The following is a 22639-nucleotide window of genomic DNA, read 5'->3' as shown; positions in this document are numbered from 1 at the left end:
TTGCACACGGAAAATAGGGTGGAAAATCAATTTCCATGGAAAATGACATTTTTCAAGTGTTTGATTGCACATGGAAATGGAAATTCATTTTCCACCCCATTCAAAAAGTCCACTAAATCATGGATTTCACTTTCCCACCCATATGGGTGGGAAAATGAAATCCACCCATATTTTTCATCTTCAATTATTCCCTACCACCACCACCACCACCATTACACTAACCTCGCCGTCGTCGCCATCCCTGTCGTCACCATCGCCGTTGGCTCCTTTTCTGACCACCTTCTCTCTCTCTTCTTCTTTTTTTTCTTTTTCTTCTTCTCCTTCTTCTCCATCCCTCACCTCCTCCGCCACCACCACCACCACCACGTTCTCCCTCCATCTTCCTCACTTACCGTCTTCGTCGTCGCCGCCGTCACTGTTGCCGCTCCACCGTCGTCATCGTCGCCGTTGCCACCTTCGTCGCCACATCCTCCCCCCTCCCCTTCCTTGTCATCTTCTTCTTCCTCTCCCCCTCCTCTCATCTTCTTTCTCCTTCTCTTCTTCTTTTTTCTCATATTTTTCCATGATTTTATCCAAGTGAAATCAAACAATGGAATTTGATTTTCCAACCCTATCTATTTTTCACAACTAATTTTCCATGGATTTCAAATTCCATGGAAAGTGACTTTCCATGCAATCAAACATACCCTTAGGTTCTCTTGTAAATAACTCAAGAAGCATGAGTAGAGGTATAAATAAGATTGGGCACTTAGAATGAAGCATATGTCATCTTTTGAAAAAGTGAGACCCATAGGTCAAATAAAAAATTGTTTGGACTTCTTTGACATAGGCTTGGATTAGGAATGGGCTTACGTTTTAGATTTGAACACGAGCTTTAGAGGGAATGAGCTTAGATGGGGAATTTGGACATGGGTTTGGGTTAGGCATGGGCGTAGGTTTGGATTAGGAATTTGGGTTTTTTTGACATTGGCTAGGATTAGGAGAAGGCTTGTGTTAGGGATTTGAACATAGGCTTTAAAGGGGGGCTTGGATTAAGAATGGGCTTAGGTTAGGAACTTGATCATGGGTTTGGGTACTTAAGGCTATGAGGGTTTGGAAAGCAAAGTAAAGGAATATGTGGAGAATGTCAAATAGCTTCTTAGGATGATTCATGGGCTAAAACAATGGGTTGTGGGCCTCTTTTGTAAGTGGGCTTGTACAATTTGGGGCGTCTACAGTTACAATAATCCCAAGTGCATAAAAAAGGCCTTGACTGGTGCATGCACTTGGGTTGGTGAGACATGTGTGACAATAGCCTCGAGTGCATCATTAGGGCACATGCCTAAAGTTCATGACAACTTTTTCTTGTGCCTTAGCATTTCAGACACCAGTCAAAATTTTCGAGTTAGTGAAACATGTGTTACAATAACCTCGAGTGAATCACCGGTGCATGCACTTGAAGGCTTTGACAACTTGCGTGATGCCTTTATATTCAAGGATACCAGTCTAAATTTGTTAATTGGTGAATCGCACGTGCCAATAACCGTGAGTGCATCGTTGGCACAAGCGCATGACAACTTGCATTATTTCTTTCCATTTAAAACATTTAGTGAAATTGGCAAGTCGGTGAAAAACGCTTCACAATAACCTCGGGTACATCGCTACCAAGAAATTTCTTACTAAAAATAATATAAATGTTCTATTTTCATAGCTCATCGAATGCCTTGTTCCTTGATCTCAATCTATATAGTTGATTCATCTTCGCCTCAATTCTTTTGTATGAGTTTAATTTCAGGAGATCCCTCGCCGTAAAAGTTCACATGGTTTATTTTGGCATTTGAGGGACCATTCTCGTTCCAAAATGGTGGTCAATATGGATCTCAACTGCGCAAAGAAGCAAAAGCCTCATCAAGGTCATCATCTAAACATTCCTGGAACTTGGTGAGTCTATTAGGGATTTTATTTAGTAAATTTTTGTCAATGTTCCTTGTGTTTTCAGGAGCGAATCCTCTATAGTATTTTTCTCCTATGTAGTTTTTTTTATTTTTTATTTTTTATTTTTTTACAATCTTGAATCAATCACTTTTAAACTCAATAACACCAACATCCTCTAGTTTATCGAGCATAAATCAGATTTAAAAAAAATTGAAGGGTCCTTAAACTCTTAAATTTAAAGAGTGTAGATTTAGTCTTTTGTTGGTATGGCGATATCTCAATCATTCAAAAGTACTACAAGGAATTGCTGGAAAAGCTACTACAGAGGATCCGCTCCTTGTGTCATGCTCCCCCCCCAAAATGAATTGATATTATATCCTTACTTAAAAAAATTCTTAATTTTACTGTTAAAATATCATCTACATGTTTATTTTCAATCAAAAGACTACATGACTTCATTTTGAGCGACTGCTAAAATTAGATTGAAAAAAGAAAAATAAGGATCTCTTTTTATACCATTTTCCTCTAGAGGTCATCTGCATGAATGAGAAAAACTATTGTATCTTTGGTAGAAGGGCATATAATGGGTTCTTAAATGAAATGTGTTTCAAGTATCAACTATTATTTTCTTATACGTTTATTTAATTTTTATGACCATGCTCGATCGTGATGCATGATCCTTTAATGGAAATCTATACCATATTTCTTACTTGAATTGGACAAGTGGGTTGGGAATGATTTTGATTATATGAAGTTGAATTCTGAATTTTGAATTTCATTTATATAGTTAGTTATGATATTAATGTTTATATTTTTATTATTTATTATTATCATCAAAAGATTTATTCATCTTTGTTCATATTTTTTGCTCTTGTTTGTGTAATCTTGCAATTTATGTGAATTATGACATCATATTCTTTGAACAATATAAACCCAAGTTGAATAGCTTAGATGATATACTCAGTTTTACCCCAAATCATGTAATTAAGTATGAATAAGCATAATATAGTGCATTCAAAGTAATTAAAGTAAATAAAAACTTAATTTTGTGAAATTTAGTTTTAATATGCTTACGTATTCATTTTTTTTTCTTCTTTTTAGATCATCTTTGCATTTTAAAAAAATAAAAAATAAAAGGTGGGGGTGGGGGGCTTTGATTGATATTACAAAGGGTATTATTATCATGATTTGTTGCAACAACAACAACAATAATAATAATAGAAGGAAACTTCATGGCAATGTAACTGGCCGTCCAAAAATCCAGAGTTTGCAAATTAGGGAATCATCACTTTACCTCGTGTTCCTTGTTTTTTAGAAATATGTATTCTTTTACTTGCTTAGCATAATAATAATAATAATAAAAATCAAACTTAGGGACCGATGACATTATATTTGAATATATTGATAATAGTTTGAAACAAAACATATAAATAAATATTTGTATTGTCAATTTTACATTTGACATGACATAATAATACCATGATTAACACTCCAGTGGGGTGACTCAGCGATAAAACTAACGATAGGGGTTTGCTTCTTCTAGGGGCGAAGTTAAGATTTTATTTTGTAGTGGGGGAAAATTATCGTTAATGGTAGACTTGAAGAGCTTAAAGATGAATAGTTTTGAGGAGAACTTCAAAGATTTTTTGTTAGAAGTTTGAAGAAAATAATATTTCAGTCATTTTCAAGAAGTCTACGAGAGAAGACCCATTCAAGATGCAATTTCATCTTCAACATGTTGAAGGGGGAGAGGACAAAAATTGGAGGGATGTAATGAAGTGGGGGCAAACGGGGGAGGGGGAGGGGGGGAAGATGAGGAAGTGGGGGCAAATAATAAGACATGTAATTAGTTGAAATAAGGGGTATCTCAAAGTTCTGTGGAGGCAAGTGCCCCCACTGCCTCCTTACTAACTCCGCCCTGACTCCCACTAGTCGTTTGTTCAAAAGTAGGTGGAGTCCTGACTAACGTTATTGCATGTTGGAAAACTTCAGGGAGTCAATGTGTGATGCTACAAGGTCTAGTCTCATCCCAAAGAGTGGGGATGTCTTGCGATAATATAAAAAAAAAAATGATTAACATCACAATTTCTTATTCAAATTGATCAAAAATAAAAAAAGGTATAATTGAAAAATCCATCAAACTCTAGTGGTGCATATATATATATATATATAAGGGGTGAAACATAAAAGGGGTGGAGGGGGTGATGGTAGTGGTGGGCGCTGAGAGGGAGGGGAAGGGGGCAAACATGGGTACCGTAAGATATACCAATATTTACATGATTTGCAGTCATTTTCTTGTTGCAATTCTTAAATCTTTTTGGGTTAAAAATGATTTTCCCAAATGCATTGTAACTTTCCTTAGCAATGGACCAAGCAACATTGGAGTGTCCTTGTGTATATGATGCATGTATTATATAATACATGGACACATCACATGCGCCCATGGGAAAATACTTGATGTACTATTGATGGGTCTATGTTCATACCACCAAATGTTAGCTTGGACGCTATCATGCATCCCATGTATGTCACGCTCTTCACACGAGGTAGCTCATTCTACGAGTTATCCAATGTGGGGGCTCATGGCTCCACCCAACCATTAGGACTACCAAATGGTAGTGTACCATTTGACTACTTTACATAGAGGGGGTGTCAATAGATAGTCGAAAATTCGAATCTGATTTAAATTTGAATTTAAAAAATCGGATATTATCCAAAAAATTTGGATATCGAATTCAAATTCGGATAGTTTTATAAATTTGAATCCTTATCGGATATAGATTCGGATATTAACATTTCAAATTCGATAATATCTGATTCGAAATAATATATAATATATATTATTTTATTTGATTAATTTTTTATATAAATAATATAATACATATTATTTTATTTATTTATTTATTATATAAATAATATAATATATAATAATTTTTGTAATAATGAAAAATTAGTTGGATAAGGAAAAATTATGTTTATTATATATATATATATATAGATATAAATTATTTGAATTCGAATAGAGTTTTATAACTTCCGTTGGATTCAAATTTGAATTTGGATATTAGATAAAAATTTTGGATTCGGATTCAGATATTATTGCATCTGAACTGATAAGCATCCATTGATAGTCCTAACTTTACAATCTTGCACTAGAGATAATTAAAAGGAAATTTACCATTCATGCCATCATTGAGCTCCCATGTTGGTTTGCTTTATGCATGAGTATGGGCCACCTCACTAGCTTTACCCATTACTCATTATTACTACAACATACAGATAGTAATCTTAATTATCCACCTATACACACCTTCTTACATCCGATTGAGTTCAATATAATGTTCAATTGACTTCTTGTATTCTAGATGTAACCAAAATATCGATGGATTGCATCGAAAAGTATTCTTCACGATCAATGAGATATGAAGAGATTTTACACCTAGGAGATTGGCTTAGTGGTAAAACTAGCGACGTTGGTTTGAATTTGGATGACCTCTTAACTTGTCCTGTTGCACTTTGGGAAATTCTTGTGGGGTTGGGATATATGATTTTAGGGACTAATCCATCCCAGAAGGGATATGAGATATCTTGCATTATCATAAAAAAATAAAAATACGAAGAAGTACAACATTTGGTTGATGGACAAGATTTGAGTCCACATTTAGTATACTTGATTTCCTCTTAGTGTATGAGTTCCTAAATCAATGTGATGTTCACATTGTTTGTATGCTCTACTACAAACTCTCTCCCTCTTTATTTTGTATGGATAGTCAATGTTCTAAGCAAATTTTTTGCTTAGTTTTTATTTAGAACTTTACAATCAAGATAATGATTTTTCACATAAAAAATCATTCCCTCATAGAACTGAATCTAGTTCCAACTAACTAAATTAACTAAAATGTACTCTAGAATATTCAAATTAGAGAGGAAAACACATTTAGAGTTCCATAACGACTAAACATTGCTATAAAAACAAACAAATGTTGAATTATTCACAAACTCAAAATTATACAATTTCTGATACCGAATTTAAAAACCAAACAAAATGTAAATAACCTGACCTTGGGTTTGCTAGTTCTTCCATTTCGTCATCTTCGCCATCGCTAGTTGGCGATGCATTGGTGTCAGGGAGCCGAATTCCACTCTCATTCGGCTCTGACATATTTCTCTCAATGACAATTGTTTAGTCCCAATACGACTTGTCAAGCAGACACCACATAGCCAATCCTCCAAGACAATGCCTCGACAAGAATGCATCTCAACATAACTAATATGAAACCATCACTCGCAATTGTCACTAGCAACATCATGGCTTCTTGCTTCAACTTGACTACATACACACGACACGTTCCAAACCTAATAGTTCAAGTCTTATATATATATTCCTAAACTTTTTTTTTCCAAATCAACAAAGATGTATGAAAAAACAATATAATCAATTTATTTCTACAAAACCATTTTTTTATCATTTAATTTTTATTGATTTTCTTAAAAAAATTATCATTACTTATATTAAAAAAAACAAAAAAAAACTAAATAACATAACTAAAAGCAACACGTGCATCCCACGTTCAACTCCTTATCACACCAACTTACGAAAAATGATAAACTATAGTAAAATCATGGAACATAGTGGAACACACAAGAGATTTGATCCACTGCTCAACGTAGAACCTTAAACAGTTTATAGGCAAGAATGATAAACGAGAACTAACTACCCATTCTTTCCCTTCACGCTAGCAACGACTTAAGTGATACAAAAGAAAAAAGTCAACGCATCTAAGGGTTGCAATCATTCCTGTTGCGATTATTTCCGACATCAAACACGAACTAAAACAACACAACCACACTAGATCATACCTTAATTAAGAATAAGAAAGAGAAACGAGATTATCCACTTCTCCAAACTAGTCCATATACTCTTCGCTACCTTTACTAACATACAAAATGCCAAAAAGTCTAAACATCAAACGGTCACAATCATCCCTGATGAATCTCGATACTCAATGTCTTTCCATGTGCCACATGTCCAAATCACGTACTATAATACTCATGCATAGTGATGCGGGCTTATATTCCAGAAAAGGAAAAATAAAAATAAAAACGAGATATCTACTTCCAAGACTACCCCTTTTGACCACTTTCAGTGTTCTTAATTATCATCTCTATGGTACCTTAAAATCCCAGACAGACAGAATTCCCATCTATGGGTAATTACGTAATTTCATAAAACAAAAAAATTAATATAAGAATCTAGTTCTCAAAAGCTGGTCCGATGCACTGGTTTTTATCTACAAAGTGCGCGAGAGAGAGGGTTCGCTTCGGTTCGGTCCGTAGTTTTTTTTTTTTTTTTTTTGGGCGTTTCGTTCATTTCGCTTCGTTTGTTTCCCTCTCTCTTCGCAACCTGGCGTTCAACCTCAAAAGCGGTTGTTGAGCCGACTTTGGATTCTCAATCGAAGCTCGAAACCTGTTCGATCTGCAGATTTCTCTTCACATTTGTCATCTAAACTTCGAAATCTTCGCGGATTCAGAAATAAAAATGCTTCGAAGAACGGAGAAGGTAAAAAAATCGAAATCGAAATCGATTACAGTTCTCTAATGGCGTCCAAGGATTCGAGCAGTAGTACCACCAGCGATGTCAAGCCTACTGAGTCGACTCGTACGTTTCTCTTTGGAATCGATCTGAACGAGATCCCATCCTCCCCGTACAGCGAAGCCCTCCAATCTTCTGCCCTCGACGCCTACGAAGTTGTTCGTAGCGTACACAGTAACCCTACGCCTGCACAAGGACCACCTGCGGAATTGCCTTGTGAGGTCCGTAACGTGCCGTGTGTCGTCTGTGGCCGAGTAGAGGCGAGAGGAGGGGTTGTCGTCTGTGACGGTTGTGAGAGGTGGTTCCACATTAGTTGTGCTGGAATGCGATCTCGTCAAGCTGTAATTTTGGAAGATTGGTTGTGTGGGGTTTGCTTGACGAGTGGGGTTGGGAGCAAGCGGTGGCCATTGGGGGCAGTGTGTTCGGGGCCGAAAAAGAGTGGAATTCGGCTACTTGACATCAATGCCTTGCCGGTTAGTGACGGCGAAGGTGACGACGTGGAGGAAGTAGCGAACCCGAGGTATGGTTCTTTAGTTTTCAAATTCAGTACCTTTTTTTTGGTTTGATAGTCGTTTAAAGTTTGGTTTTTTAGAGGTATGTTTAGTTCATTAGATAGCTTTGAACGAGTTTTCTTGTCCAGTTTGAATATTCTATAGGACATTTTAGTTAATTTAGTTAGTTGTAACTTGATTCAGTTCGCTGAGAGGAACGGTTTTTTTTTTTTTTAAATGTGAAAAATCATTCCTTTTGCACAATTTGTTGATTGTAAGGTTCTATATGAAGATTTAGTGGACATTTGGAAAGATTCCTTGTGATCTTACCAAAATGAAGAGAGAATTTGTAGTAGAGCATAATCTACAATTTAATCACCTTATCCATGGAAGAATGACAAGTTCTTCCATATTCATTTTTTTATTGGTAATGAATTACATTAAAAGAAAAAAGAAGAACATAAGGAAAGAAGGTTGAGAAGACAGTCCAATAACCATAAGAGAAAAGCAAAAACACGCAACAGAAAAAGACACTAAAACAGCCAAGTGTTATGAAGTTTGTATTATTATTTGGCTGGAGTTGATAGTTCTCAAAGATATTTGAAACATCTACCTCTCTTGGAATTGTAAGGAATTTCATTCTAGGGGAGAACCCTATGGAAGTTATTGCCAATGGGATTTTTGAGTTTGAAAGGAGTCTCGTCGTGATATTTTTTAAGATCTCCTTATTGAATGACTCTGTTTAGTAATTGGGAAATCAACGAGGTGACATCTCTTCTAGATTTCCTTAATTTCTTCCAATTGATGGGGACAAAGGAGGATAGAAGGGAGTGGAGCAAAAGCAAGGACAAGAGTTCCTCTGTTCGGTCTTTCCGTCAGGCAGTATAACTGCCCTTGGAGTTAAAGTTCTTGGAGTCTTCCATTTGGTCTCCCCATGTTCCTTCCAAAGTGGCATTTTTTGTTTGGTTAGCTTTCCTCGGGATAATTCTGACTTGGGATAATCTTTTAAAAAGGGGTTGGTATTTCCCAAATTATTGCTTCCTTTGCAAGAAAAAAAAAGTGGTAAGCCTGGGTCCCATATTCTTCATTGTCCCTTTTCTTCTTACATTTGCGGTCATTTTATCTCACTCTTTCATGTGAAGTGGATGTTCCCAAATTTGGTGTTGACCTTCTTTCATGGGTAGTTTCTAAATTTATTCGCCTGCAGGAAAGGATACCTTTGAGCTATCCTTCCTTTTGCGGTGTGTTGTGGATTTTGGAAAGAGAGGAGCTGGAGAGTGTTTTAGGGTGAAGAAAAGAATCCTAATGATGTGATTATAGAGATTTTGGGCTTGCTTTTTATTGGAGCAAGCTGAACAAAGAATTTCATGGAGTGTTTTTCGAAGAATTTGTGTTCAAGTGGAAAGAGAGTTATGTAATATGTAGTTTTGGGTGGGTGTTGCTGTTTTTCCTCCTTTGTTGGTGTTTTCTCTTTGGTCTTTTTTGCTTTGTAAGGGGCCATCTTGTTCTATTATTTTCGCTTTAAAAAAAAAATTATCAAATTTTTTTTTTTTTTGAAGATCAGAGTTGAATTGTGGAGAAGATGCATGTGGATATAGGAAAGCTTTTGAAAGTAGGGCCGACTATGTTGAAGGATTTCAATATCATAAAATTTGAACACTTCAAGCATGTTGGATATTTTGTTTGTAATGGAGGTGTAGCAGAACTTTGGAAGCTTTCTTAAGTGAAAAACATGTTTGGTGGGCACCTACAAATTTTTTTTTTTGCCAAATAGATTTCTTATTATCATGATGCATGAACCAATAACTAATTATTAATACAAAATGTATGTATATCAATGTTATCAAAGGCACAAAAGGCTCTTGCCTAGGTGTTGCTAGGTGCTCCATTAGGCATTGAAATACCAAGGTGCCAAATGGCGATGCCTCGACTGCCCCTCGCATAACACAATCATTCATTCTTCTCTTTATTGATTTCAGTCTTTTAGGATTAGCCATATAAAGCCTAAAAACAAGAAACAAACCCTTATACAACCCCTTTTGAAAACCACAACACTCCCAAACCCTTAATTTTTTGTGGATTACTATTCTTATTTTTTAAATTCCAAATTTCATCCAACCATTCTAATCCCCCTATTGAATTTTTTACCATGTCTTTTACAATCAACTTTTTTACACCCTCTTAGGGGTATCTTGGTCTAAAAAAAAAAAAAATCCTTTTTACCTCCTTTTGTAAAAACAATCATTATAAAGTTAAGAAAGAAATCAGTTAGAAATTATTTTTCAAAAGTGAAGTACAAAAAGGTTTCTAAAAGACTTGCACCCATACAATTGAAGAATTCACAGCTATAAAAGTATGTCGATTTTTTTATTCACTAAAGCTATGAAAATTAGAATAAAATATAAATGAATCTGGTATGCACATTTTAGGAAAAATTGTCTAGGCAAAGCAACCCCACATCACCTAGGCACACCTAGCACTTTTGATATCCTTGCTATATGTATATTTATTTGTAGTGAGTCTAAATCTTTTTCAAAATTGAAGGTATGGGTCGAAATATATATATATATTTTTGATAAGTAGATTAATTGTATTAATAAGAAAAAGACCGGTTGAGATAACCAGCCACAATACACCAAAATACATACATCACAAAAGTAAATTTACACAACTAAGTATCGCAAAAAGAATCCTATCTAAATACAAAATCATCAAAGAACACTCCTTTGAAATTCGGTTCCAATTTACTCCAAAAGAACATGCAAAACATGCAACTTAGTACCTCCATAATAATATCTTGAAACTTCAAAGCTTTCCCTTCGAAAACTCTTTGATTTCTTTCTCGCCAAATTACCTAGCACACGACAAAAAGGGTAATAGATCATAGGTACCTCTTCTTACCCGCAAACACATTATGGTTTCAAACTTGGAATAGAGACAAGATCGAAAAAGGAAACACCCAAGAACAATTGGAATGATACAAGAAATGAAACCAAATTCTATGCACCAAGGGACAGTGGATCAAAATATGAGGAATCGATTCCCCACTTCAAATACACAAGGAACAAACATTCGGCCTAACAAAACCCCTAATCATAAGATTATCAAAAGAAAGAATTTTACCAGATGCCACCAGCCAAATGAAAGATGATACCTTTGAAATATCTATTGATAGAATGGATATTTTATTGAAGGACCAAGTTAATAGTGAACAAATACAAATTTAAATTATAAAGAATATGATCAAATTCTAAGCACATTTTATTGGTTATTATTGTATTATAACAGACAAAATTGCATTGGTCTAACTTGGGATCGTTCTTACAACATATATAGATGATAGTTACCCAGGCCTTAGATTTATCTGTGGCCATCGAGGACCTGTATGGAGCTGAATACTGATGTTATCACCGACTATGATTATCTAACAGTTGAACTTTAGGATTCCTGCAAAAGCTAAGGGTCAACAATGGGTTTGACACTGAACTTGCTTGACTGGCTTTTGGCATCTCACTTATGCGGGACGAAAATAATGAGATTTAAGGACGAAATCTCTCCATTTTTTTAGGTTATGATAAAAATGTCTTGGATTATTTCCAACTTTCTTTCTCGACTCATCTTCATTCTTTACACTTTTGACAGCTACTTTTTAGTTGATTTTTCCGAACGTCCCATAGCTTCTGAGCTTCTAGACTCCAAAAAGCACCATCCGAATACTGCCACTAAGGAATCAATGTCACAATCACAATTCAAAGTGATTACATAAAGGCATTTCGGTTAAAGCAGAGTTGCACCTAACAGGCCTTCATATTTACTCCTCTTACACTTTGCCCGTGAAACATAGATTGACTTTCGAGACACTTTATTAGATTGTTATGTTAAGCTTCAGTGTGCATGCTCAGTGATTGAATTTTGTCGACATGACTACCAAAAGTTATATTGCTTATGTCATCATGGTTAAAAAATAAAGGACTTGGTATCAACAGTTATGGAACTTCTACTATTTAATATTGGTGGGTCTTGAGCTACCAAGTCAGCCCATGATATTGTCCTTTTTTTTGTTAATTGATCAATAAAAACTACAAGGTGTAATGACAATGAACATATTGAATTGTTGATGGTAAAATTTGGAACCGAACTGCAAATCTTGTTTTCTATAGGCATGTTTTTTTTAGGACACCTGATTCTAGTAGTTAGGAGAACAACAATATTTTTCTTTGACTATTAACAAAAAATATCTTCCTTTGATTTCTTATATTTAATTTTCTTTTTGTCTGTTTTCTCATTCCATCGAGTTTCTTAATGTTTTTCTACAGATTATTTTTGGTTTATGTTGTTATGGTACTTGAAATGCAAGTTAGCTGTAACCATTGGTACTAATATTTTTCTTGACTTGTAGAATGCACACTCTGGGTGAACAATCTCTTACTGGCACTCCATTCAGTGCCCCACTGATATATTCAAACTTGTGGCATGAGAATGGATTTGTTTTACAAAGGGGATCTGGCATGATGAGTCACCATGTCAAATCAGGTTTTGAAGGGTTGACACATCAGAGATTGACTATGAATAGAAGTTTTGAGGAGGCGGATTCAAGCCTCAATCTTAGAGGAAGGCCTAGGAATAATAATACTAATACAACACTAAGAAAAAAGGAGTTTGTAAGACTTTCAAGAGCAAATAGTTTCACAGAGAATCAAGAAGTTTCAAGAATTGGTTGCGGTGAGGAGTTCTTCTCCGAGGTTGAGATTGTGGAACCCGGCACTTGCAATGTTGGGATTAATTTCAGAGTTGCAGAAGCTGGGTCAGAGGGAAATGATGGCAGTGAGTGTCGGCAATTTAAGGTAAGATACATTTACCCTTTCTGGCTTTGATAAGCAATCTAATTGTAAATTTTTTTTCATAGTTCATTTTGGGTCTATGTATTCCTTGAGTCTTATTTTGTGCAATTATCATGATCTTCGAGGTTATTTTTTACATAAATTCTTATGTTTCACTGCTTTGCCAGGATGGATTTCCAGTTCAATATGAAGATTTCTTTATTCTCTGGTTAGGGGAGATTGACGTGCGACCATCATATCACAACAGTACCCAGATATGGCCTATAGGTTATAGATCCAGTTGGCATGACAAGATTACTGGGTCTCTTTTTATGTGTGACGTCCTGGATGGTGGTGATTCTGGACCCGTCTTCAAGGTCAGAAGATGTCCTTGTTCCATATCACTCATCCCTAATGGATCAACTGTCCTCTCGAGACCAAACCTTGTCCTTTCGGATGCTAAAGACAAATTAGGATGTGATTCTATCATTAATTCTGATATTGGTTCTTATGAGGATGATAATATTATGATGTATCTTTTGGATCCTTGTCCATTAGAACAAGATCTCTTATCATGTTTTCAAAGTGATTCAACATGTCATGTTCAAGCAAAGGATGGTCTTCCACCCAAATCCATTTGCCTTCCAGAAAGATCTACCGGACTCTTACCAGAGAGTACAGAGTTGAGGGATGGAATTGGCGAGTTCCTTGTAGAAGGGAGATCCTCTTCTTTTGTTTGGGCTAAAGTGTCTGAGAAACTTGTTGATGCTTTCTGTGAAATTTACAAGCAGTCAGGTAGTCTTCAGTTCTATTGCAAGCATGAGTTAGATGGGATGTATTCCTCACACTCAGATTTTCTGGATGCCCAAAGTAAAGATAATCTTGAACCGTTAGCCAAATTCTGCAGCTCATCTGGATCTATTGACATTCCGCGTCTTGTTCAGAGTGTTAATGAACTTGAAACATCGTGCAAAGCACTGGAAAAATGGTTGAATCAGGATAGGTTTGGACTAGATATGGAATTTGTACAGGAACTAATCGAACAGCTTCCAGGAGGCAAAGCTTGTTCAAAATACACATTTTTGAATAAGAGAAGTGAGGTTTCAACTTCACTAACTGTTGGAAGTGGGCTTCTTCTGGCTAAACGGAAGAGTGGAGTACGAGGTGAGGAAGGCGCATCCTTATATGGTTTGTTCAAAGGATCTAAAAGACCCAGGAAGCAGGATGTGGTTCAAGGCCATGAAATGGATGTGCGTTGCCCTCCTCCCGGAAAGCCTTTGAGTTCCAGGCTTTCCACGGAGCTGGTTGGCGATGTTCTTCAGGTATGTGCATGCTGATCTCATCTATTATTAGTATATGCTTTGGTTCGATAATATTATTGTTTTTGTTATATCTATTAGGTATGGGAGTTTTTATGGCGTTTCTATGAGATTTTGGGTATGAAGGAACCTGTATCATTCGAGGAACTTGAAGAGGAACTTATGAATCCTTGGTTTGACGGTTCAAATTTCCTCAAGAAAATGGAGAAAGAAATTCAGGAAAATAGAGACCTTACTTCAGAAGGAAGTGATGCCACAATTGGTCATACCTTATCTCCAAGTGGCGAATCATATTCAACGGTTCCTGGGGAAAATCTACCTAGATTCATTAATATAGAAACAGAATCTGTGAAGGAAGCCTCACAGGCTAGGTTGGCATCTCGTACTTACAGTCGATGCACAGGTGTGGCTTTAACAAAGGCTCATAGCTCGCTGTTGAAAGTGTTAGTAGGTGAGCTACAAACCAGGGTTGCTGCATTTGTAGATCCTAATTTTGATGCTGGAGAATCAAAATCGAGGCGAGGGAGAAAGAAAGATGTTGAAAACTCAGTTTCTATGAAAAAGTCAAAGATTGATATGCTCCCCATTAATGAATTGACTTGGCCCGAATTAGCTCGCAGATACATTTTAGCCATCTCATCAATGGACAATAACCTTGATTCTGCAGAGATTACTAGTCGTGAAGGTGGAAAAGTGTTTCGTTGCTTACAAGGTGATGGTGGGGTGCTCTGTGGCTCACTAACTGGAGTGGCTGGAATGGAAGCAGATGCCTTGGTAAGATTGGGCCACTTCTTTTATTCTGCTCTATTTTATTATTAGGTCCTGTATCGAAGCTTTGAATTTTTCCAAAAAACCATTTTCTTAAAGGGAAATTTCTCCTGTATTTTTTGAAAATTCTAAAACATAAAAAATGGTAGAAAATTTTCTCAGTAATGGAGATCACTTCGTCCTCGCCCCTCATGTCCCTCTCTGCATGGAAGGACTTGTTTTCAATTGAGGTCGACATATCAGTGTGGCATGTTTATTCCTTTTGGTCCACCTTTTTGTCAAAATTTCTCTATATTTGTCATTGCATTTTCCATGGAAAAAAGGAATGATGGATTTTATGTATTTAATGAAGGAAAGGGATTTATGCAAGTACTTGCCCTGAATGTTTATGTGTGTCTTGACACTCATTTCTATTCATATTTATTGTGTACTGTGTCAGGTTTTAGAATCTGTTTTCCTTTCATATATCCGATTTCGTGCAAACCCCAAGTTCACCTTTTTCAATTTGCTTCTATGTTCTTTTACATTATCTATTCCATTTGGATCCAAAATATTGCAGTTCATGTGTCTGAGGGAAGCATAAAGGTCTTTTTTATTATTTACTTTGGCTTGTATATGTCTAAAAGCTCCTTTTTGTACCTTATCCAGTTGCCAGATTCCCTTCATATTTTTTTGATTAGTAGTTCCTCTATATTTTTTAAAATAAATCCATATTGATCTTGGATGAGATTTCAGATTTATAATGACTATATTTGTTTGTCACTTCTAGTTGTAGTTAGAACTCTGGTCATGTCTAACAAAAAAACCTATACTGAATAGAGGTGTACTAATTTATGTGTCTCTCAGCTGCTTGCAGAGGCTACGAAGCAAATTTGTGGTTCTTTGAAGAGAGAAAATGTTGTTTGGCCTATGGAATACGAAGACTCCGATGCAATTGGTGCATGTGAAACAACTGGTGGGAATGGAACCAGTGTTCCGGAGTGGGCACAGCTGCTGGAACCTGTGAGAAAGCTACCCACTAATGTGGGAACCAGGATTAGGAAGTGTATATATGATGCTTTGGAGAAGGATCCACCGGAGTGGGCAAGGAAGATCCTGGAACATTCGATCAGTAAGGAAGTGTACAAGGGCAATGCATCAGGGCCTACCAAGGTGCTTTTTGTATTGAATTTATTGTGTGCTAAACTGGTTTGTGAAAGTTTCCTTCTAAATAAATATGGGAAATATTCTTATTTTTGGTTGCTTATACTTACTGGTGATAGTAAATGTGCCATCTGATTTATTGTTAACTCTGGTGATGGTAGACATGTTTATACTCCTTGGTGGTACACCACTCTGAAATATGTTTGTGCAGGCCTCACATCCTTCAAATTTGGCTTCTTTGATCTTCTTATTTAACTATTTTTATACTATGCTAGTGGGTGGCATGTGCAAACATATATGCATTACACAAATTAGGATTTGTGGATGTTTAAATTTTAAAGTAATTATAAAAAATTTCAAATAGATAATCTAATTTCATACCATATTTATCATTTAATATTGTTAGAACGATAGTCTCACATCGCCTATGGGAGCCCAATCCGTGTGGCATATAAGGAGAAGGCAACCCTCACCATATGACCATGGTTTTGAGGTTGAGTTAGGCCCATGGACCTTAATAAATATATTGTAACTTGTAAGGGCCTTTTTGTAATTTAAAATATTAACTAAGGTGATTTTGAAGATAACATCCTAAAGGAATAATTTTTATATTTAAAAAAAAACTAAAGTTGTAGGGTTTTAATTTTATATATTAACGGCTTCTAGGTAATTTAAAATATTAAAATATTAACTAAGGTGATTTTGAAGGTAACATGATAAAAGAATGTTGTAATTTTAGAAAACTAATGTGGTTAAGTGGGTTGAGGGATTGTAATTTCATTTGTTTTGACGCAATTGACTTTGATAATAGTGAAGTTTGGTATAAAGGTGGGGGCAATGTTGGGATTCAGAAATTTGGTGTTGAACCACTTTTACTCCGCCTTCTCTAATTATAATAGTAAGGATATGCTAGAAAAGTTAGTATTATTGCAAAAAAAAATGATATGTTTAGCTTATTTAAGCATGTATGGTTTTCCATGATTTATCATAGCATATTGGTATCAGTGAAAGCGAAGTTGTGTTCCCTTTCAGTACATGGTTATAGAAGCAGTTTAACTGCTTTAACATTCTGTTTTTAGGTTGTATTGATGTGTAGCAAAGCATAACAATTATCATTCTTTATTGATATGCAATGTTTTTTTTTGTTGAATATACTGAACGGTACCATTGTTTGATACTATGGCATCATCCGTATTCTCAGACCTTCGCAGCTTTCGAGAATATTGGAGTGCACTCATCCAAAAACTGCACCTCACTTCTAACATTTCTTTTGTTTATTTGTTCTCGGTAATTTATAAGGCACACCTTTTGTTAAAGCATGTTAAATTATGCTATTGTTTGGAAGTTGGAAATTTTATAATCCATTGAAGGCTCCGGTAAGAAAGTAGTACATGGGTGGAGGTCTAGCTTTAAAAGGAGGATGGTGGTTGAGGTATTGAGAAATGATCTAAACGTACAAACCCCAGCGAAAAGCCAAGCTGTTAATGGAATTGAATGGCGGAATTCCATCAGAGTAGTGGATGCAACGGTTTGGTACTAGGTTTGGATGACAGTGGTGATGACGACCACGATCACGATGTTGTCTTTAAGTGGTTGATCACTGACACTCTCTATTGTGAAGTGTCTTTGCATATTTACTTTCTCTTAGATTTCAAATAGGTGCCACTTTTTAACCTATAAAAAAAAAAAAATAGGTGACCCTTTTTTTAAGTGAAACATAATAATGTCCTGCGTTAGATTTAAAAATTTGGACTACTGGCATGCATTAACTTTTTATGTAGTCTGATTTTCTCAAACATGAAATGTTTTTTTTTTAATGATGTTTATTGCTATTATTTGGTTTCTTTAAGTTTAATGCTAGTAAATTGTTAGCCTATTCTACCTAGTCGATAAAATTACATCTGGTAATTCATTTATTTTAAGTACTAGAGATGATGTAACAACATTTGTTTTATTGCTTTTTTTATTTTTGGTCAAAACTCACCACTCATTTTTACCTCATTGGTTGCTCTCCATGATCATCAATTATGTAACTTTCAAGCAGTCTTGTATTAGTTCTTTACTTTCTGTGAAATATGAACATTCAATTCTTTCTTGGAATTGTTCTGTACCTTTAATGCACTATGTAAGTTGCAGTTGCGAATTTGTATTATTTTACTCATCAAACTTAGTTATTTTCTTTTGGGTAACTGAGTTCTGTTATAGTTGGCCTGAGCTGAATTCTGATTTCTTTTTATTGGGTACAGAAAGCTGTTATTTCGGTTCTGGCAGATGTGTGTGGAGAAGGTCTGCAACAGAAACCTGACAAAGTTAGGAAGGGAAAGACTGTTAACACTATATCTGATATAATTATGAAACAGTGTCGTAGTGTATTACGTCATGCTGTTGCTGCAGATGAAAACCGAGTTTTCTGCAATTTGTTGGGAACGACATCATTGAACCCTAATGATAATGATGATGAGGGTATTCTTGGATCTCCTGGCATGGTTTCTCGTCCATTGGATTTTAGGACCATTGATTTGAGATTATCTGTTGGTGTCTATGGTGGATCTCACGAGGCTTTCCTTGAAGATGTTCGTGAGGTATGTGGCTATTTCTGTTAGGTTCATCTGGGAGAGGTTTTTCCATGACCATGAAGTTTTCCCTTTTTTATTTTTATTATTTTTTTCCGTTTTAGACCTTGTACGGTTTATATAAGGTATATTAATTTTTAGTTGCCCCTAAGCTTTTTCTTCAGGCATACTTTTTTGTATTCCCATATATTTTATTGAAGTTTTCATATTTGCCATTAAACTAGCTTTGAAGTTGAAACGACGACCTAGAATCATGTGAAACACATGAGATAAATTCCTTTTGTTTGTGATGTGATCAACCAGTTTGTAGAAGAAAGACTGCTTGTGGAAGGCAACATCAATTTTTTTTCATAGAAATAACAACACTAGTAGGTTAGATTCATGTAATCGGTGATAAATATAGAGATATTGTTGGAAGAAATCAAAGGGAATACTTGAGAGATACTGTACGTGGTCAAAATGACCTTTCAAGGATAGACTAGATAAAATAAAAAATAAAAAGATCAGTTACACGAAGTTCTGAAATAGCAATCCTCTGATCTCTCAGGGGATCAAATCGATTGAAAAATAAACTTTCTAGAGATTGAGGACCACTTAATGAAAAGCTCTTTGATGGAAACCCAATATCAAGAAATCTGCCTCTTTCCATTATAGGAGTGTCAATGGATAGTTGAAGATTCAAATTCGAAAAATCGGATGTTGTCCAAAAATTTTGGATATCGGATTCGGATAATTTTATATATTTTTTGATAAGTGTAATTATAGATAGTTGAATGCTCATCAGAACCGAATTCAGATATCGATATATCAAATCCAATTATATCTGATCTGTAATAACACATAAATATTATCTTATTATATATGTAAAATAAAACGTAAGAATTTTTCCCCTTTAAGTCTCTTCACTCTTAGGTTTACGAGTCTCCACCTGGGGCTTGAGAATTAGGCATAAGCTACCATTTCTAACGTCATCTTCTCTCGTGACTGTCCCGCCGATCACTCCAGGTAAGTCCTCTCTCTCTCTCCCTCATCTTCAACCTTGAGCTAGAAAATCCTTGATTTTTGTCTCAAAGCCTGTCAACTTGAAACTCTTAAACCTCCATGGTAAATTATTTTCAATCTATTCATCGTTATCTTGAGTCCATCATTTTCAACCTGCTAGCCCCTTTCATAGAAACCTTTTCAGGTTTTATCCAAACTTTCATTGGCTTATACTTTTCCCAAAAATCTTATCTTGCCTTGAGGTTTGAAGGTTGAAGTAGATAGAATTTTAAGGTTGAAGTTGACTAGTTTTGAAGATGAAATGATTGAAGAAGACTGGTTTGAGAAGAAAAAATCAAGGGTCTTCGTCTACGATTGAAGACGAGGGCATTCTTCATTCCTTTTGCCCAAAATTTCATTGTTTTCTACTTCCCCTAAAATTCCTTTTTTGCCTTGAGGTTTGATGGTTGCAGTAGATAGGATGTCAGGGTTGAATATGATTGAAGAGGACTTGTTTTTGAGAAAAAAAAAAAAAATCAAGGGTTTTTGGCTATGGTTGAAGATGAGGGCATTCATGTCATTTTTATTAGTCTAACATAGAAGACTGAGCTCAAGGGGGGCATGTCTTCAATTCGAATCTCATGTCCAATTTACAACTCAGACGAATCAGATATAATTGGATATGTGATAAGGTTATCAGATTCGAATTCAAATATTGATTTATAACATTCGTCGGATTTCAAATTTGAGTTCAGATATCAAATATTCTTTCAGATTCAAGGTCGGATATACCTATTTTTGACTTGAATAACATCTGAGAGGGCCTAATTAAAGGCTCACTTTTTTTTTTCCTTCCTTCCAAATGCCCCCATGAACCGTGAAAGGGAGGAATTTCCATAGCAGTTGCCATTGAGAGGAAAAATATGACTTTGAAAACCGTCCTAAACATGGTTAAAAAAAAATCCTAAAATGCTGAAAGAACATCTCATTCATTTTTTTTTGGTAAGTAGCAAAATTATACTAGTGGAAACATGTATAAGCTTCTGCAAGGAGAGTTTCCAAGAACAGAATCTATTTATTCTGCTTTGGCAATGGAGTCCAATATCATTTATGCTTCTAAGCAGATGGAGAAGGTGAATATCCATTCCCTTGCCCAATATCATTCGCTTTTAAGCATATGTGGTCAGTGCCTTTTCTACTGGCCTAGGCTAATGCATTTTAAGATTTTCCTTTGGGCAGCAGTAATGTTTCGATGGTATGGTTTATTGAAGATTATGTGACTTTGGACTCTTATTGTGCCGAATTTTGGGTTCAATGTATTACGCAATGGCTGGAGGTTATGATTGAAAATATGTTGGATGGGACTGTAGCATTATCTAAGATTAATGATTTATAGGGTAGAACAAAAATTGGGGGTAGTGTTCACCAAGGAACGTTAAAATAAGCTATAATAGATGGTGGGAGGTCCAGGAATTTTTTGGTGAAAACTCAATGAGAGCTCTAAAAACTTACTGTATATGCAATAAAGAATGGTATATAATTTCTCACACTGGCTAGAAGTCTCCCTGGTATAACTACACCAGCAATTGTTATTTTAGTTGGAGCCTCACCGACCAACAAAAGGGAGTCGGATCTCTTTAAAATAACAGCAGCAATAGGAACAACAAACTTCTCTACTGGAATTGAAGAGGTCGCATGTATTCATGACAGTATTGGACACCGCCTCTTTTTTCCTTTAAAATAAAACTTCTAACACAGTTCAAAATTTAAAAATAGTACCCCTCTGGATAAGACACTGTTACTGTTTTATTTAAATAAGAAACTTAAACAAAACTTCTTGAAGACTATAGTAAACAAAAGAAACTAAAGCTATAGGAAGACCACTTCTAGAAAAGTTTATGGATACCACAATAAAAAAGATCTCCTATAGGCGCTGGATGTAACTGATGCGGGTTTGTTATTCCAAAGCCCATCCCATGGGCTCTAGATGTTTGGTCATATACTGCAGGCAATTGACTTATTAAAAAAAATAGTATGAGGCAAGTGAGTAGGTCTTCATCCAATTTCATTGTGATTTCAAGGGGGTTTTGACAAGGTTATCCACTATTTTCCTGTCATGTCGTATTTGCTATTAAAAAGGAGAAAAAAGGTGTCGGAGAAGGTTTAGAATGGGCTGATTACTTAACACTTAAGTTATGGATGGTTAGCAATGGGTTCCCCTGGGGGATTTATCCTCATGTCTGTTCGCTCTATCTAGTAGCAAGAACCCATCTGGTGCGGGATTTAATGGCAGCAAGTTATCATCGGAACTTAGCTTCATGTGAAATCTTAACGATTGGGAGATAGATTCTGTTGCTATTTCGATTGCTTATATCATAAACTTCCCTTAATTGATGATAGGTGGTTGTGGTTGAGGAATGATAATGGTATGTTCAATGCCAGGTTCTTCTATTTGGCATTGGATTGGTCTCTCTCATGTCCTTGAATTTACAAACCCTGCTTTGACACAAGTATGGCACCTTCGATAAGGTAGTTGTAATGCAATGTTGTCTCTCAACTATCGGCCAGCATTCTCAAAAAGTTCTAAGGAATAACTTTTGTTAACAGGGTTTTCATGCAGGGTGTGCCCCTTCTTTCTTCTTACTAAAAATTCTTGTTATGCACCAAATTGGAAAAAAAAAAAAAAAAAAAAAAACGGAACCATAGAACTTCATTGATATTCTGAGATATTCATTATGTAGACCAACCCTTGACTCCAAACATTATTAGAAAGATGCATATATTGTGTAGCCTTAGCCCTTAACTAAATTTACTTAGCATGAGTTTAATGGTGTGCCATCTCTGTCTGTGATTGACCAGCTTCTAAATTTGGTTTTTAGAATTCCACATGATGGATTTTTTCTTGATTAAAATGAGCTCATTCTCATTTCAGACCTCTTCCTGTTCCCATCCCCATTTTCTTTTCCTTCTCAAAAACAACCTTGCCTAGCAAAAGAAGAAAAAAAATAATAACCTTGCTTGCGTCCTCTTGTTAGTG

General features: G+C 35.7%; 1 protein-coding gene across 3 annotated transcripts in view; it reads left to right on the top strand.

Moving 5' to 3' along the window:
- The first annotated feature begins 1598 nt into the window (after positions 1-1598).
- Positions 1599-22639, top strand: part of MBD9 (methyl-CPG-binding domain 9) — a 30260-nt gene continuing 9219 nt past the window's right edge. Inside the window, exons 1-6 of one of the 3 annotated variants that reach the window (XM_086448221.1) lie at positions 1599-1892; positions 12398-12842; positions 13007-14140; positions 14219-14911; positions 15752-16057; positions 18295-18630. In XM_086448221.1, coding sequence (XP_086304347.1) covers positions 12399-12842; positions 13007-14140; positions 14219-14911; positions 15752-16057; positions 18295-18630 — 2913 coding nt within the window. In that variant the 5' untranslated portion in view covers positions 1599-1892; position 12398. Of the gene's footprint in view, positions 1921-4890; positions 8028-12397; positions 12843-13006; positions 14141-14218; positions 14912-15751; positions 16058-18294; positions 18631-22639 lie in introns of those variants that run through there. The other 2 variants (XM_086448219.1, XM_086448218.1) reach the window with 2 other exon arrangements.

Source organism: Akebia trifoliata, chromosome 7, assembly GCF_017979445.1.
Source record: "Akebia trifoliata isolate Shusen 1 chromosome 7, ASM1797944v1, whole genome shotgun sequence".
Taxonomy (NCBI): domain Eukaryota; kingdom Viridiplantae; phylum Streptophyta; class Magnoliopsida; order Ranunculales; family Lardizabalaceae; genus Akebia; species Akebia trifoliata.
Note: the sequence above shows the minus strand (reverse complement) of the source record. Positions and strands in the feature narration are given on the sequence as shown.